This window comes from Amblyomma americanum, chromosome 4, assembly GCF_052857255.1.
Source record: "Amblyomma americanum isolate KBUSLIRL-KWMA chromosome 4, ASM5285725v1, whole genome shotgun sequence".
In the NCBI taxonomy this organism is placed as follows: domain Eukaryota; kingdom Metazoa; phylum Arthropoda; class Arachnida; order Ixodida; family Ixodidae; genus Amblyomma; species Amblyomma americanum.
Window position 1 is genome coordinate 56125373 of NC_135500.1, and position 17695 is coordinate 56143067.

Below are 17695 nucleotides of genomic sequence, written 5' to 3' on the forward strand. Positions count from 1 at the left end.
CATTTCTTCTTTCACTCTCTCCTTTATTCCTTCCCTTACGGCGCGGTTCAGGTGGCCGCTAGGATATGTGATACAGATGCATTGCCATTTCCGTTTCCCATAAAAACAAAAAAACAAGCGAACCAATTTATTTCTACAGAAGCTGCTAAAAATGTGAAATCTAATGCTATCGCCTTTCACTATTAAGGTGACAGCGCCCCTTTAGTTTTACTAATCATCAGTTCTTTTTACATTCGTCTGTGCATCTATCTAGTTGGAGTAGCCTGTTCCCTCGTTTCCTTGCTTCACAGCGGGAAGAAGTTCACGCATGCAGACCCTTTTAGCATCAAGAGATACACGTCCGACCCATTTATTGGAGGCGTGCTCGTGACCATGGATGAAGTGAAGACTTCTTGACGCAGTGCTTGACGGAAACAAGATGCGACTGGATGCGTGCGTACGCGTCGACTGTCCCCCTGCAAGAGAAAATGAAGAAAGCGCAACTGCCACCAGGTGCCATGTATAGCACGCGACATCTTAGATTGCAGGGAACATAGCATATGATAGAAAGAATATTCAACCAAATTAGATGCTTTGAGGAAGTCTAAAGAACGACTGATTCATGAGGTCTTTCAGTGCATGAGACGCGCATTGAAAGAAGTGTTTCACGTGTGACCAAATTCCAGAGGTGCAGCCCGCGATGGGCCGGTGGCTGGGCGCACGCGCGAGTCGCGTTGAAGGCCGCTACATCGTGAGCGAGTGAATGGGCGGAGGCGGCCGAAGCGAACGGCGGGAAGCTGTGTTGCGCGCAAAGGGCAAGTGTAGTGCGCAAAGACAGAGCTACTTTTCCCTGCATAAAACGAGCATAATTCGAGTATATGGATGGTGGTGGAAACTTTATTACATACAGGGGAGTTTAGGACGCGCAGGTCATTGGGCCCCCGCACGGCCCCACTGCACTCAAACGTTCATGTCCCGGATGCTCATAACGCTGGCAGCCCGGCCGGTGGCGGTGGCTTGCTTGGCCGGGTCTTTGAAGCGCAGTAGGGTCTCCCAAGCCTCCCAAGTGGTAAGCTGTTCCAGGCCCCGCGGGGAAGGATCTGCCGGGCAGAGGAAAAGGATACGATCGAGAGAATTCATGTTGTCGATGTCCTAAATGCAGATTTTGGACAACCTGAAATCGGACTTGTAAGGTGTTGGTATTGTTGTTAGTGGCTATTTATTAGTAAAATAACAATGGAGGGGAAAGATGTTGCTAGCCGCGGCATCTGCGATCGGAACATGAAGCACCTGAGCTGGGACTAGTGGGAATAAAATGACAGGGCGAAGGAAATAAAGGCGGGAGCGATAGTAAGAAAGGATAAGGGTAGGGGGAATATGCACTATGTACAAATAATTAATTTGGAAACAAATGTGGGATATTGCACTGCGTATGATGGGAGTACCCTATGCAGGGGCGTGCAAATGCTTGGGGCGGGGACGCGAACGGCCGGTCGCGGCCACGCGACGTCATATACGCCGACACAGATGGGTTGCCCTGCGCCAGGCCCAACATCGCGAGAGACCATTGTCTGCGCGTGGGAGCATCGACTCTCGCACACTCTCTTCCTTATTTATATTTGTAAATATTTATATATATTTACATTCTTTATATACGATATTATATTTATATTATATGTACATTTAATATATATATATATATATATATATATATATATATATATATATATATATATATATATATATATATATATATATATGCCGCGCTCTTGCCGTGTCCTACCTCTAAAGAGAAAAAAAAATATGGCCGAAGCCCATGCTCGCGGCTCACTGCACAAAAGAAAAAAAAAACGAGTGGGGGCGCCCAGCTGCAAACCATCCGAAGGTAGCACACGCGGAGCCTTCGGTCACTGCGTGCCAATCCCTGGCGGAGAACAGGCGGGACGTCAAGCCCGAAGTATACACGGAGGCTCACTCACGGGTGCGCGCACTGTCCTGCGGCCACATGCAGTGGCGCCGATACACTGTCCGGGATGGGACTCTGCGCCCTGATTAGGCCGCAAGCATGTCGCGACGCTGCTGGGCGAACGCGGTACAGCGGAGGGGCAAGTGCTCCGGTGTTTCACCTGCACCACGATTACCACACGCGTCGCTTGTAGCCAGTCCGTGGCGCACCCGTCTGGCCTCGAGCCACACGTATCATACACGCGCACGGAGGAACATCGTGCGCCGCAGCCGTGTCAGGGAGAGGCCACTGATGCTGTCGATGCGTTCCCCTCGTGCGATGCGCGTGTCGGGGTGCTGCTGTCGGAGGTGGTCGTAGATGACCGCTCGCACGTCCTCCAGCGCGAGAGGGAGGTCGCTAGGCGGTAGCTGGTGCGCGGCGGTCGCGAGTTCGTCGGTTAGCTCATTGCCCACAATTCCGCAGTGGCCGGGCATCCACTGTGCGCGAATGGCGCAGCCCTGCTGCGCTAGGCGCTCTATAGTCACGCGCATATTACCTGTGCCTCATTTTTAGACGGGGCTTTTTTTTGTTGACGACGTTTATCGTCGAATACAAAACGAAGCGGCAGATTTCTCTCAAAGGAGGCCCTCCAGCCAATGGTGTCGACTGACTTAGGTGACATCGCTGCTGATCCGTGGCTAGTCCTCAGTCACGCTGGTTAATCCGTAATTAATCCCCTGTCATTAGCCACGGGTTAACTGTGACGCCATGAAAATCGGTCGACGCCAATGGCTGGAGGGCCTCCTTTGAGGGGCATTTGCCACTTCGTTCTTGGGTTGCATCAGTCACACTATATAAGGTGGGTTCTGCATTGCCTTTTGGTCATGCACTATACGAGCTACGAGCTACATGACCAGTCCAAGACGTCTGAGGGCTGACAATGGATTTTCCACAGACGTTCTGTCCAATTTGTCTAGTTTCGGATAGTGGCGTTAAAGACCCCTTCTATCTCATTTTGTGCTGTCTGGGGCACGAGAGCGTTAACCAGTTGAAAAAGAAACCTGCAGACACAGTGCTGAGGATAATTATTCCTTAGCAGTTTTGAATACCTACTCAGTCACGGTTGCCCGGGCACTTAGAGGAATGGCACATTTCGTGGCGCGGGCTATTCTGCATAATACTGCCATAAGTGAGACCTTGGTCGTTCCAGCTCAAAAATTTATCGCTGGCACTGTCCTTGTGTTGTGATGACTTTTAGCCGCGTCAACTGACCGCAGTCAGAGCAGTGGTTCTAGCTACACTTCGTAGCATTAGCAAGAGTAAACGCCGTGCATGGTTCTAGTTAAATCGTTCTTACGAAGGTTGGGTGAAAAGTTTTGCCCCCAAATGCTGAACAGCCACGACGCATTTGCTTTTTGAGAGGCAACTGTTTTTCCTATTCGCCGCCAAGAATCATGCGTGCATGTGACGTCGACCGCCGACAGCCGTGGAATCCAGTAAAAGCCGGCTCTACAGCCCTCACTATATACCGCGTCGCGAATTGCGCTGCCAATCGTGACCAGCTTTAGCACCGCGCGGGACCTACATGAACCGCAGCCGTGGCCTCGTGGTAGAGCACCCGCCTCGACTTCGGGAGGTGGTGGGTTCGACACCAACTGCCGCCGGGTGCCCACCAGTTATTCTGAAGTGGATACAAGCCTTTCCCCGACCTGGTGTTCGGCTTCTCAGGGCACATGGCCTGGGAAAGGAGCCCGCGCCTTCAAATCCGAACACTGTGTGAGCCGGGAACAGGCACTTCTGCAGAAAACTTCACCGTCAGTCTCAGGACCTACACGGATATTCAAGAAACCCCGAAAGACTGATTCTGCACCCAGCAGGTCCGCAGGGCCGCTGAAGGGGGTGGAGCCCTGAAACAAGGACCACACCCATAAGCACAAGCAGCTCCTTTCTGTTCAGTGAAGTTTTTCCTCCTCTTCCGCATCACGCGACAGTGAATACGTTGGTGCCAAGAAACCTACAATGAGGGTGCTCAGAATAATTATTTCTTTCTTACAAATAAAGAGGATTACAGTTCGTCACAAGACGATCGAGCACCCCTTTGGTCGTCCGAAATTGGGACGACGTTTGACGATGTATAAGGTGGTCGAATAACATAGCGATCGATAGAAGAATAAGTGGGCATGTCGCATTAACTTCTGCATGCCGATATCCGCCGAGTGCATGCGAGGAAGGTTTCCGCGAAATCGAAGAGTGAACCAAAGGAACAGAAGTTGGTGATTGCCGCTTCTCAGTGAGGCTTCTCCGCACCAATCAAGAGCCTTCACAAGGTCGGCTGATCACCCAGAATATAACGTCAGCGATCGCCCTGGCCGTAAACCTTGCAACAGCCGAAACAGGAGGAACACTCCAGCTCTTAGGCCTTCAAATATGTTCCGATGTAAGAGAATGTGTGGGAAGGAGCATATGCCCTTTATCCTTTGGGACTGGGAGAATGCTGATTGACGGGGTACTCCTAAAAGGTTCGAAAATCAATGTCAGTAATTACTCTAATCTTTCAGAAGTGCTGAAGGCTTGCACTAAGAGGAAACGCCTTGGGGAGCTGCAGCATAGGAATATTTTTCTCCCGGACACCGCATCGTGACATTCAGCCAGTCGTGATACCTGGAAGCACTTAAATTAGGGACTGCGACTCTGAACTGTCCGCCTTATTCGCCTGGCCTCGTGCCTTTAGGTTTTGAGTTCTTCCCTGTCACAAAGAAATGGCATAACTTCCGAAAATACCAGTGAAGGTTTCTGTAAGGTCTCCCTCCTTTGCTGGTTGACCTTACGAGGTTCGATGTCTTCGCCGCACCAGAGGTGCCCACCGCCCGAGGCGGTTACTTGGTTTGATGACCGAAGGCTTTCTCGTTCCAGGGGTGCTCCGTCAGAGACGGTATTGCAACGACTCAGGAAGCAGGTGTTAAGGGGAGTATGACATGGCTGTATTTTACACAAATATTTACATTGCAAGTAGGTTGAATACACAAGAGACAAATTAGAAGCGGCAAAAAGGTTAAACAACAAAAAGGTGGAACTGGCTATCACTAGGGGAGGCCCCTACTCGGCATAGCCGAAGATGCATAACATCAGACCGTAGTCCAGAACCACTTTCGAGGGCTCCACTGGCCCTGGTTTTAAAGACCCAAAGGCCCGGCCCATCCCTTGCACCACTCAATCATAACAAACTAACACATGATTGGCTTGCAAGCCGCATGGCACGCCTTTCAGTCTCGGCCAGATTCAAAATACTCTCCCTAAAATACATAGCAGGAAATAAACATCAAAATTGCTATAAGGAAATGGATTCCGGGGATGGACTCTCGATATGATTGGCCCACAGTATTGATCAAACCCTCTCCCTTCAGAAGAAAAGCAGAAGAACAACCGCACATTACTTCCACATGTGCAATCGCTTTCCTCTTATGGAAAAGCACAAACAACAAAACATCGTGGCCACATGTGCCCTCGGTTTCCCTCCTCTCGGGAGCAGGGAAGCATCGACCACGCGTCGTGCCCGCCCGTGCGACTGATTTCGTCGACAGTCGGCAACTTTTAACGATGTTTTGCCATTAGCCCTGTCATCGGACCACCGCGGGGTGCTACCGCTGTGCTTGCCTGCCTACTTGTTTTGACCTTCCCAGCGGAACTAGCGTTCTCGTGCGCATACGCGGCATACAGTGCGGGGGTCAAAAGCGCTCGGCCGTCGCTGTCAAGGGCGCTCCCTTTCGCCCCCGCCCGACTCCGAAGGGAGGAAGGGGGGAGGGGGTTCAAAGGGGCGCCGCCGTGGGAAGGCGCCGCACCCGGAAGCTTGTAATGACCGCGCGGGACGTCCGATCCCTTATAAGACCCCATCCCTTTTTTTTAATTTCTGGCAAGCCCTGAGCACAGATAACAAAATGAGAAACTTACGAGGCAGTGCAGGGAACCTAGCTCGACTGTGAAGCTTTCTCCCATACGCGCTGACAACCACAAGTCATTCAGGCTGAAACCTTTGCTTCATCCAGCCCTCGTGCGTTCGCAAGTGAATGTGCGCGCATTCATGGTTCTAGAGCAGTGGGTAGAAACTTTGCGACGGAGGACGCGTGAAGTATATGGAGTGGCCAACGTGGATTATCAAGCTATAGGTTTGTTTGATATGGGTCCAGGTCAGCGATTTTCTGACGTTGCAGCGTCCATAAAAACGTCGTCGCACGGCCATTGGAGTAATAGGGCAGGCCTGTGCACTTTCCTTTTCTTTCTTCCTAGCAACAATGGACATACTGGAGTAATGCTAGGTATAGGTATGTGGGGTTTAACATCCCGAGGCGACACGGGGAATGGGGTTCGGCGTGCACCGCCATAACAGAGGACAGGGGTGTTTTTGCATATCGCTCCATCGCAATGCAGCCGCCGCGACGGGATTCGATCCCGGGACCTTGGGATCAGCACCCGAACGCCAAAAGCCATACTAGCCAAAGCGCATGCACTGGAACGATGAGGATTGCTGAAACGTAAGCACGTACAGGCTCCCACGTTGTTGGAACAACGGGGGAGCCTGTAGGTGCTTACGTTTCAGCAACTGTTATTTTTCTTTCTGTTTAGGTTGTAGTTTGTGATGATGACGTGAGGCTCTCACGCGGCGATTAGAGATTATCAATATGTGGTTTTCCGATTAAAACAGACAGTTGTTAGCGCGTGTTCGTGTATTCTTCTTTTTCTAATCATTCGTGATAGTACGCTGTTTGGTACCTTAAGATGTATTAAGTTGGGCTAACTCCTGTAGCACAGGTATGGGTGTTAAACGAGGCAGATATGCTATGACGCGCATAGCCTCACGATTGATAGCTTCAAGGGAGTCTCACTGTCTGCGGGTGAGACGTTGAAATTTTGCCTTATATATTATCCGTGGCTGAAGGATAGAGCGCACAAGCTGGCGGGCCGTATGAGCACGTGCTTCACCAGAGCGCATAGCTATGCGACAAATCAGACCTACAGTATCGTGAGCTAGTTTACGGGTGGCTGTCAGCCTTGGGGGTGCCAGTCCCAGATGTATCGAGGAGAAGACCAAGAATACGAACAGTTTCTATCTGAGGATTCCGAGAAATATGTACCATAAAATTTGCTTTCTGTAAGCCGGCTTTATTTCCTATGCGAATGAAACATGATTTAGTAGGAGAGAGTGTTAGACCCAGAGGTGGGAGGCGAGATGTCAATACATCCAGCGCGTGCTGAAGGACCGACTGATGAATATACACATCTGGATGAAAGCTCCACAAGTTTATATTATCGGCATACGCAAGCACACGGACAGAAGGGATGGTCTCTAGGGTTCGAACAAGAGGAATTAAAGCCACATTAAATAATGGGGGGGGGGGGGGGGCAGAACGGAGCCCTGCGGCACTCCTCTATTGGAAGTGAAGTTACCAAATTGCTTTCCGTGGACACGCACGCTGAAGGTTTGATTTGATAAAAAGGCGTGACTGGAGAGGAGGATCCGGTGAATGAGACCAAGAGTTTGAAGGGAGGCAAGAATGGCAGAGTGAAGGATGTTATATGCCTTTGTTATGTCTGTAGCGATTACGGTTCGTACAAGGTGACTCTGCGGAGAGTGGTCAAGCACATCAGCAGCCAAAGTAGCAAGGCGGTCCTCCGTTCCAATTTGGGGGCGGAAACCAATTTGGGAATCTGGGTAACAATCATGGGATTCTAGCCGCCACGACAAGCATGCGGCTAGAATGTGTTCATAAAGCTTGCAGATGGTAAGAGTAAGGAAAATTGGACGAAAGGCCGAGAGAGATACTGGAGGCTGACCTGACTTGGGTATTGGAACCACAATAGAATGCTGCCGGACCCCCGGCATGACGCCACAAAGCCACACTTAGTTAAAAGTATCAAGTAGGGTTTGCAAAGCCCTCCCTACCTCGTTAAGGAATAAGGAGTTAGGTATGCCGTCGTTCCCAGGAGTAGTATTAGTTTTTAAACGTTCATTGGAGGCCAGCAGCTCTGCCATGGTGAGGTCAGAAGTGATCCCATCGGAGGGCTCTGTAACCGATAGTAAGTGGAGACGTAGCGGTGCAGTCATGGTTTGGAAAAAATTTACAGGCCGCTTGTTGTGCAAATGTGTTCTCATCCACATTTAGCGCGAGGTGAATGCTTTCAGGGCGGCAGCGATGGCGTAGAGGTAGAACATCCGCCTCGCGTGCAAGAGGACCGGGGTTCAAATCCTGGTGCCGCGCAATTCTCCACCGGGTTTAAAAAAAAAACCACGTGTCGATGGAATTGCATAACCAGGCATGGAGGGCGGCCTTATGTCGGTGACCAGAACCGACAACGCACTCTCTCACCAGAACAGGATTTGGCCACCCTGGTGTAGTACTTGGCCACAACCTTCTATGATCAAACCAATTAACCCTCGGCCCTCAGTCCCCAGCGGCTGCAGAGCAACTGACCACGGCGGCGGTCAGACCTGTGATGCAGCGGAGGGTGCTAAGAATCTCTGGCTCCGGACAGGCCGCCATTGGAATCTGAACCTGGCAACGTTTAACGCTAGAACATTAGCTAGTGAGGCTAGCCTAGCAGTGCTGTTCGAGGAACTAGCGGGAATTAAATGGGATGTGATAGCGCTTAGCGAAGTTAGGAGGCCAGGTGAGGCGTATACAGTACTAAAGGACGGACACATACTGTGCTATCGCGGGTTAGAGGATAGACGAGAACTAGGTGTGGGTTTCCTCATTAATAAGGATATAGCTGGGAACGTAGAGGACTTCTACTGTATTAACGAGAGGGTAGCAGCTATAGTAATTAGGCTGAATAGGAGGTACAAGCTGAAAGTGGTGCAGGCCTACGCACCCACATCCAGCCATGATGACCAGGCCGTTGAAAGCTTCTATGAGGACGTAGAATCAGCAATGAATAAAGCAAAATCGCAGTACACTGTACTGATGGGTGACTTCAATGCGAAGGTGGGCAAGAAGCAGGCTGACGACCACGCGGTAGGGGACTATGGGATAGGCTCTAGAAATAGCAGGGGAGAGTTATTAGTCGAATTCGCGGATAGAAATAATTTACGGATCATGAATACCTTCTTCCGCAAACGAGAAAACAGGAAGTGGACCTGGAAGAGCCCCAATGGTGAGATTAAAAATGAAATCGACTTCATACTATGCGCTAAACCTGGCATCATTAAGGATGTGGCCGTCCTCGGAAGGGTGCGTTGCAGCGACCATAGAATGGTAAGGTCTAGAATTAGCTTAGACTTGAAGAGGGAACGGAAGAAGCTAGCGAAGAAGAAGACTATTAACGAGTTAGCCGTAAGAGGGAAAGCACAGGAGTTTAGGATAGCGCTGCAAAACAGATACTCGGCTTTAACTGAGGAAGATGATCTTGATGTTCATTCAATGCACGATAACCTGACATCAATAATTACGGAGTGCGCAGTACAAGTAGGCGGTAGGACAGTTCGAAAAGATACCGGGAAGCTATCTCAGGTGACGAAAGATCTGATTAAGAAGCGCCAAAACATGAAGGCATCTAACACTACCGATAGAATAGAACTAACGGAGCTATCAAAGTTAATAATTAAGCGCAAGGTAGCCGACATAAGGAAGTTTAATATGGAGAGAATCGAGCATGCTATAAAGAACGGAGGTAGCCTAAAAACAGTAAAGAGGAAACTAGGCATAGGTAAAAACCAGATGTATGCATTAAGAGACAAGCAGGGCAATGTCATTAGCAATATGGATAAGATAGTTAACGTAGCCGAAGAGTTCTACACAGACCTGTACAGTAGCCAATGTAATCAGAGCACTAATGAGAAAGACAGCAGTGCACAGCAATGCGTCATCCCACCAGTAACGAAAGATGAAGTAAAGAAAGCCTTAGAAGCAATGAAAAGAGGAAAAGCAGCTGGGGAGGATCAGGTAACAGCAGATCTGTTGAAGGATGGAGGGGACATCGTGCTAGAGAAACTACCCACCCTGTATACGCAATGCCTTATGACCTCGACTGTACCAGAAGCTTGGAAGAATGCAAACATTATCTTAATTCATAAGAAGGGAGACGCCAAGGACTTGAAAAATTACAGGCCGATCAGCTTACTATCCGTTGCCTACAAAGTATTTACTAAGGTAATCGCTAATAGAGTCAGGGCAACGTTAGACTTTAATCAACCAAATGATCAGGCAGGCTTTCGTAAAGGATATTCTACAATAGATCATATTCACACTATCAATCAGGTGATAGAGAAATGCGCAGAATATAACCAACCTCTATATATAGCTTTCATTGATTACGAGAAAGCATTCGACTCAGTGGAAACCTCAGCAGTCATACAGGCATTGCGTAATCAGGGGGTAGAAGAACCTTATGTCAAAATACTGGAAGATATATATAGCAACTGCACAGCTACTATAGTCCTCCATAAAGTCAGCAATAAAATTCCAATAAGGAAGGGCGTCAGGCAAGGAGACACTATCTCGCCAATGCTGTTCACCGCATGTTTGCAGGAGGTATTTCGAGGCCTGAATTGGGAAGAGCTGGGAATAAGAATAAATGGAGAATACCTAAATAATCTGAGATTTGCTGATGACATTGCCTTGCTGAGTCACTCAGGAGGTGAACTGCAAATCATGATCAACGAGTTAGACAGGCAGAGCAGATCGATGGGTCTAAAAATTAACATGCAGAAAACCAAGGTAATGTTCAACAGCCTAGCAAGGGAACAACAGTTCACAATTGGCAGCGAGAGCCTAGAAATGGTGCCGGAATACGTCTACTTAGGGCAGGTAGTGACAGCTGATCCGGATCATGAGAGGGAGATAACTAGAAGGATAAGAATGGGGTGGAGCGCATATGGCAAATTCTCGCAGATCATGAGTGGCAGTTTACCAATTTCCCTCAAGAGGAAAGTGTACAACAGCATAATCTTACCGGTACTCACCTACGGGGCAGAAACGTGGAGGCTAACGAAAAGAGTTCAGCTTAAGTTAAGGACAACGCAGCGAGCCATGGAAAGAAAAATGATAGGTGTAACGTTAAGAGATCGGAAGCGGGCAGAGTGGGTGAGGGAACAAACACGGGTTAATGACATCCTAGTCGAAATCAAGAGAAAGAAATGGGCTTGGGCAGGGCATGTAATGCGAAGGCAAGATAACCGCTGGTCTTTAAGGGTAACGGAGTGGGTTCCAAGAGAAAGTAAGCGTAGCAGGGGGCGACAGAAGGTTAGATGGGCGGATGAGATTAAGAAGTTTGCAGGCAAAGGGTGGATGCAGCTGGCAAAGGATAGGGTTAATTGGAGAGACATGGGAGAGGCCTTTGCCCTGCAGTGGGTGTAGTAGGGCTGATGATGAATGCTTTCTGTGTAATCTGCAACCTGAGCAAGGCGCTCCTTGGCGTGGAACACTCTCCAAATTTGTCGATTGCCCTGCGTAGAGGACAGGCGGGCACACCATGCAGCCCAGCGTTACCTGCCTAGCCGCTTTGCATAGCGCCGCGCCCGTGCGGTAGCGCGGTGAAGAGTAGGAAGGGCTGATGGGTCATCGGAGTGACGAGTAGCGTAAAGATCCGCCTGGCGACGAAGAGCCCACAGATTCAAGAGATCTATGTCCGGGTTTGGGCCTTCTTCATTTACAGTAGTGGTAATAGTGTGAGTAGCGAGAACAGCAGAGATAGTAGACAGTGCTGAAGAGGGGTTGAATGTAGATAAATAAAGGATTGTCTGCGCGTACAGAGTCCCATGACGTTATTCGTACAGTGCGGCGTATTTTCCATAGACGCGTAGGCGTGAGGGAGATAAAAATAGGGCTGTGATCGCTACCCCAAGAATCAGAATCAACAGCCCAACGATGGTTACCGGGGCCTAACCACCAAGTAAAATCAGGTGAATACGGGCCACCTCGTGGGAGGTTAGAAGCATTCGGGTGGTTTAAAAGTTGAAAGGAATGATCCGAAAAGCTTGGATGTGTGCACCCCTTGAGGAATCCGATGGGTAACCCCACGCAGTGTGTGCGCTGTTGAAGTCACCACCAACTAGAATAGGGATACCCGAGTTGGTAGAACGTAGAAAACGAACCCATCAGGGATTGGGAGAAGCGGAGCCAGGACGGCTATAAAAAGAAACTAGGACAAGGGGTGTGCGTGCAGGTTTTACGAGTAGGGCGACAACCTCTTGACATGTGTTGCACCCCCGTGAAAGGTCGAGCGGTGTGTGTGGAACTGAACTCTGAATATAAATTGCAGATTTACCTGGGCTGAGGGAGGAGGCGGTGCGACGGCGATCAGGGATAGAGGGTGAATGGTATGCGCAGAAACCTGAAATGCGTGGGAGTGCATTATGCTCTTGCAGTAGGAACGCCCATGCCCTCAGCTTTCCGTCGCGAAGGCGGATGTTCACTTCACAGGCCTTATTAGCGAATCCTCGACAGTTCCACTGCACCACCACCGATGATGATGCGTTATCCATGACGAGGCCGAAGAGCTTCCACGATGAGAGATCTCACCTGCTTCATCAGCGCTAATATCTTATCCACTGTCAGGGTAGTCACGGTTAACAGGTGGTTGGCATCTGATTGTGGCCCAGTGCTTACTCGTGGTGATACCGCTGATGATTGCTCCCGAGTTATTAGAATTTTTCGAGAGGATTGAGAACGACGCTGTTCCGGGCGCTGGGTGAGTTCGTCTAGTCGGTGGCGAGCCTCCGCGATTGCATTGTCTAAAGCTGTGTCTTCATCTGTGGTATCCACATGTGATGGATGCACTGCGACGTTTTGGCGTACCATTTTATCCAGGAAGGTGGGCCGCTTGTGCATCTGTACACTGGTGAGGAGACGTATGGTGAGCAGCAGGCTCAGATAAAGGAAGTTCAGAGTAGTTGTCACATTCGAGAGCTGCAAAGCGATTACTTGTAGGAACATCCATTTTTGCAGGCGACTTGTGAAACTTCTTCGCTTGCTTCTTCTTTGGACAAGCGGGGGAGCGAATGTCATCGTCCGGCGATTTGCACAGGGCACAAGGAACTGTTAGTTCATTCATGTCGACCACAGCTGCTGGATTAGGGTAGGTATTTTGCATATGTCCTTTTTTGTGGCAGTGATAACAAAATATACGACGAGGTCGGAAGGGCTGTGGTTTGACTGTCGCACCGTAGTAGGTAAGGTACTTCGGGAGAGTCAACGGGCCTTGCTGGATGAGCAAGTATGAGCCCCGACGCCGCATAGGCCGTGCTTGCGGTACTACGTGAGTTGAGCAGCGAATGTTTGCACGTACCTCCTCGGGAGGGCTCGCGCTGTCAACATGATAAACCATGCAGTGGAGGGTGTCAGGACAAGATGCAAGATTTGCACCGAGACATGCTTGCTGTCATCCAGGGGTATCCGCGTAACTGCGCACATTTTCTGGGCGTCCATCAAGAATGGCAAGTTTGCCGTGATGGTGTTCGATGGGCGATGGACGACCAACCCGCAGTAGTTCGAAGAGCCAGGAGCGTGGTCAATTGTGGCTTCAACATTCCGGGCAGGGATGGCAGTCATATCAAAGCGCAATGTAGGCTTGATGGTAACGCGGAACAAGTTCGCAGCAGGCCGAAGAGAGCCTTGACTCACGGGAGGCATCTGTGGAGGTGGCAGGGCCTCAGACGCTGGTGACGGCCCTTGGTGGGAATAAACCTGCTCGACGGGCACAGTTTCTTGAAAGAGTGTCACGGGCACGGAGGCGGTGGAGCAGTTCATGTCAAAGGCCAAAGTCGTAGCATCGGAAGACGGCGCTGGCTGGAGGCCCGGAGGCACTGACGATTGCGAGGACGTGGAGGCTGCGTCAGGTGGCAACAAAGCGGGCATCCTCGTATCTGTCGTCGAAAGCACAGAATCCATGCAGACGCGTAGCGCGGCCCCGCTCGGCAGCGCCAAGGTAAGCGCAGCTTGCCCCTGAGGGTTCCAGTTGGATTTTCTCACTTGAGAATGCGCCCACCTTGCCGAGAATTTCTCCGCACTGGCGTCGTCAGCATTCGATCTCACGGAGGGCACTGTCCGATCCGCGCCAGACGCGAGAAGACAGCGAAAATAGAAAACACAGAGCTAGAAGCAGACACGTATCCACACACTAAGTCTTCGTCTTCTTCCATTTCCTGGATTTCATGCCTGGATTTCTTGAATCCCGGCGGCCTCTTCAGCCACTCGGACAGCGAGGAGCACCAGGGACGAAACGCTGGCGTGCGCGGGACGTGGACAATACGTGGATGCTTAGGCCGCTTTGTTCGGGGCGGGTATTTAAAAAGTGTCAGAGCAATGCAGTCGGTACAGACGTGGGGCCACCATCAAATTATTCTGAGGCTCTAATACCATTCCTATAACCAAACATTTTATTTATCGATAGCGGGTGAGATGGTAAGTCAGTCTTAACAGTTTAAGTTGGTTTTCATGAGGTAAAATAAATGGCGAAGCAAAATTGCTGCGTAAAAATTGTAATCGTTAGCGATAAAACGGTCATGGTGAACAAGCAAGCCGTACAGGCCCCGAACGTCAATACCTTCTTTATGGCTCCTCCGAGGACCGCACCGTCCTTAACTCGACTACTCTTCTCTCAACCCTTCACTACAAACAATATGCTCCTGTTCGCACTGGGCGGTTGCTGTAGCCTGTCAACATAAATTACACTGTAATAGAGTGAAAAGGAAGTAAGCAGTAGTTTGGCGCACTCCCTTTCATAGGGGCAGCGTATGCTGCCCAAGCACCGGGGTATATTTCGATCATTAAATATGTCCAGCGATGGCGTAGAGGTAAACCATTCGTCTCGCGTGCAAGAGGACCGGGGATCCAATCCTGGTGCCGCGCAATTCTCCACCGGTTTGAAAAAAAATAAGAAAAAAAATCCGCCTGTCGATGGAATTGCATAACCAGGCCTGTGGTGCGGCCTGATCTCGGTGACCAGAATCGACAACGCACTCCCCCACCAGAACAGGATTTGGCCACCCTGGTGTAGTAATTGGCCACAACTTTCTATGAACAAACCAATTAACCCTTGGCCCTCAGTCCCCAGCGACTGAGGAGCAACTGACCACGGCGGCGGTCAGACCTGCGACGCATCGGAGGGTGCTAAGAATTTCTGGCTCCGGACAGGCCGCCATTGGATTCTGAACCTGGCAACGTTTAACGCTAGAAATTTATCTAGTGAGGCTAGCCTAGCAGTGCTGTTCGAGGAACTAGCGGGAATTAAATGGGATGTCATAGGGCTTAGTAAAGTTAGGAGGGCCGCTGAGACGTATACAGTACTAAAGGACGGACACATACTGTGCTATTGCGGATTAGCGGATAGACGAGAACTAGGTGTGGGACTCCGCATTAATCAGGATATAGCTGGCAACGTTAAGGAGCTCTATAGTATTAACGAGAGGTTGGGAACTATTGTAATTAGGCTGAATAGGAGGTACAAGCTGAAAGTGGTGCAGGCCTACGCGCCTACATCCAGTCACGATGACGAGACCATTGAAAGTTTATATGAAGACGTGAAATCGGCAATGAACAAAGTAAAATCACACTACACTGTACTGATAGGCGCCTTCAGTGCGAAGGTGGGCAAGAAGGAGGCTGGCGACCATAGGATAGGTTCTAGAAATAGCAGGGGAGAGTTATTAGTAGAATTCTCAGATAGAAATAATTTACGGATCATGAATACCTTCTTCCGCAAACGAGAGAACAGGAAGTGGACCTGATAAAGCCCCAATGGAGAGACTAAAAATGAAATCGACTTCATACTATGCACTAAACCTGGCATCATTCAGGATGTGGCCGTCCTCGGAAAGGTGCGCTGTAGCGACCACAGAATGGTAAGGTCTCGAATTAGCTTAGACTTGAAGAGGGAACGGAAGAAGCTAGTGAAGAGGAAGTCCATTAACGAGTTAGCCGTAAGGGGGAAGCACAGGAATTCAGGATATCGCTGCAAAACAGGTATTTGACTTTAACTGAGGAAGACTATCTTAATGTTCATACAATGAACGATAATCGCACAGCCATCATTACGGAGTGCGCAGTAGAAGCAAGCGGTAGGTAGAGAAGAAGACGAAGACCTAGTGGGTGGCTACATGTCTGCTTCTAGGTCTGTGTTTTCGCTTTTCGCTGTCTTTTCGCGTGTGGCGTGGGTAGGACAGTGCCCTCTGTGAGACCGAATGCTGACGACGCCCCTGCGGAGAAATTCCCGGCAAGGTGGGAGCATTCTCAAGTGAGAAAACCCAACCGGAACCCTCAGGGGCAAGCTAGGCTTAGCTCGGCGCTGCCGAGCGAGGCCGCGCTACGCGTCTGCATGGGTTCTTCGTTGTCGACAGCTACGCGGATGCCCGCTGTGTTGCCACCTGACGCAGCCTCCACATCCACGCAATCGTCAGCGCCTCTGGGCCTCCAGCCTGTGCCGTCTTCCGATGCTACGGCTTTGGCCTGTGACATGGACTGCTCCACCACCTCCGTGCCCATGGCACTCCCCCAAGAAACTGTGCCCGTCGCGCCAGTTCAGTATTCCCACCAAGGGCCGTCACCAGCGTCTGAGCCTCATCCACAGATGCCTCCCGTGAGTCAAGGCTCTCTTCCGCCTGCTGCGAACTCGTTCCGCGTTACCATCAAGCTTACATTGCGCTTTGATATGACTGCCATCCCTGCCCGGAATGTTCAAGCCACAATTGATCACGCTCTTGGCTCTTCCAACTACTGCGGCTTTGTCGTCCATCGCCCATCGAACACCATCACGGTAAACTTGTCATCCTTGATGGACGCCCAGAAACTTTGCGCAGTTACGCGGATCCCCCTGGATGACAGCAAGCATGTCCCGATGCAAATATATTTTGCATCTGGTCCTGACACACTCCGCTGCATGGTTTATCATGTCGACAGCACGAGCCCTCCCGAGGAGGTGCGCGCAAATATTCACTGCTCAACTCACGTAGTACTGCAAGCACGGCCTATGGGTTGCCGGGTCTCATACCTGCTCATCCTGCAAAGCCCGTTGACTCTCCCGAAGTACCTTACCTACTACGGTGCGATCGTCAAACCACAGCCCTTCCGACCTCGTCGTATTTTTTGTTATCACTGCCACAAAGAAGGACATATGCAAAATACCTTCCCTAATCCAGCAGCTGTGGCCGACATGAATGAACCAACCGTTCCTTGTGCCCTGCGCAAATCGCCGGACCATGACATTCGCTCCCCCGCTTGCCCAAAGAAGAAGCCAGGGAAGAAGTTGCACAAGTCGCCTGCAAAAATGGATGTTCCTACAAGTAATCACTTTGCAGCTCTCGCGTGTGACGACAACGACTTCCCTGAACTTCCTTTATCTGAGCCCGCTGCTCAACATACGTCTCCTCACCAGCGTACATATGCACAAGCGGCTCACCTTCCTGGATCAAATGGTACGCCAAAACGTCGCAGTGCATCCATCACATGTGGATACCACAGATGAAGACACAGCTTTAGACAATGCAATCGCGGAGGCTCACCGCCGACTAGACGAACTCACCCTGCGCCCGGAACAGCGTCGTTCTCAATCCTCTCGAAAAATTCTAATAACTCGGGAGCAATCATCAGCGGTATCACCACGAGTAAGTACTGGGCCACAATCAGATGCCGACCACCTGTTAGCCGTGACTACCCCGACAGTGGATAAGATATTAGCGCTGATGAAGCAGGTGACATCTCTCATCGAGGAAGCTCTTCGGCCTCGTCATGGATAACGCATCATCATCGGTGGTGGTGCAGTGGAACTGTCGAGGATTCGCTA

General features: G+C 50.3%; 1 protein-coding gene across 4 annotated transcripts in view; it reads right to left on the reverse strand.

Annotated features, from left to right (window-relative positions):
- Positions 1-202: 202 nt before the first annotated feature.
- The window catches only part of LOC144130123 (uncharacterized), a 161829-nt gene continuing 144336 nt past the window's right edge, over positions 203-17695 (reverse strand). For 2 of the 4 annotated variants that reach the window (XR_013313979.1, XR_013313978.1), the window contains exon 5: positions 343-455. Coding sequence is in view for 1 of the 4 variants with exons in the window: in XM_077664135.1 (XP_077520261.1) it covers positions 350-455 (106 nt within the window). In the remaining 3 variants the exon portion in view is untranslated. Of the gene's footprint in view, positions 456-17695 lie in introns of all 4 variants that reach the window. The other 2 variants (XM_077664135.1, XM_077664136.1) reach the window with 2 other exon arrangements.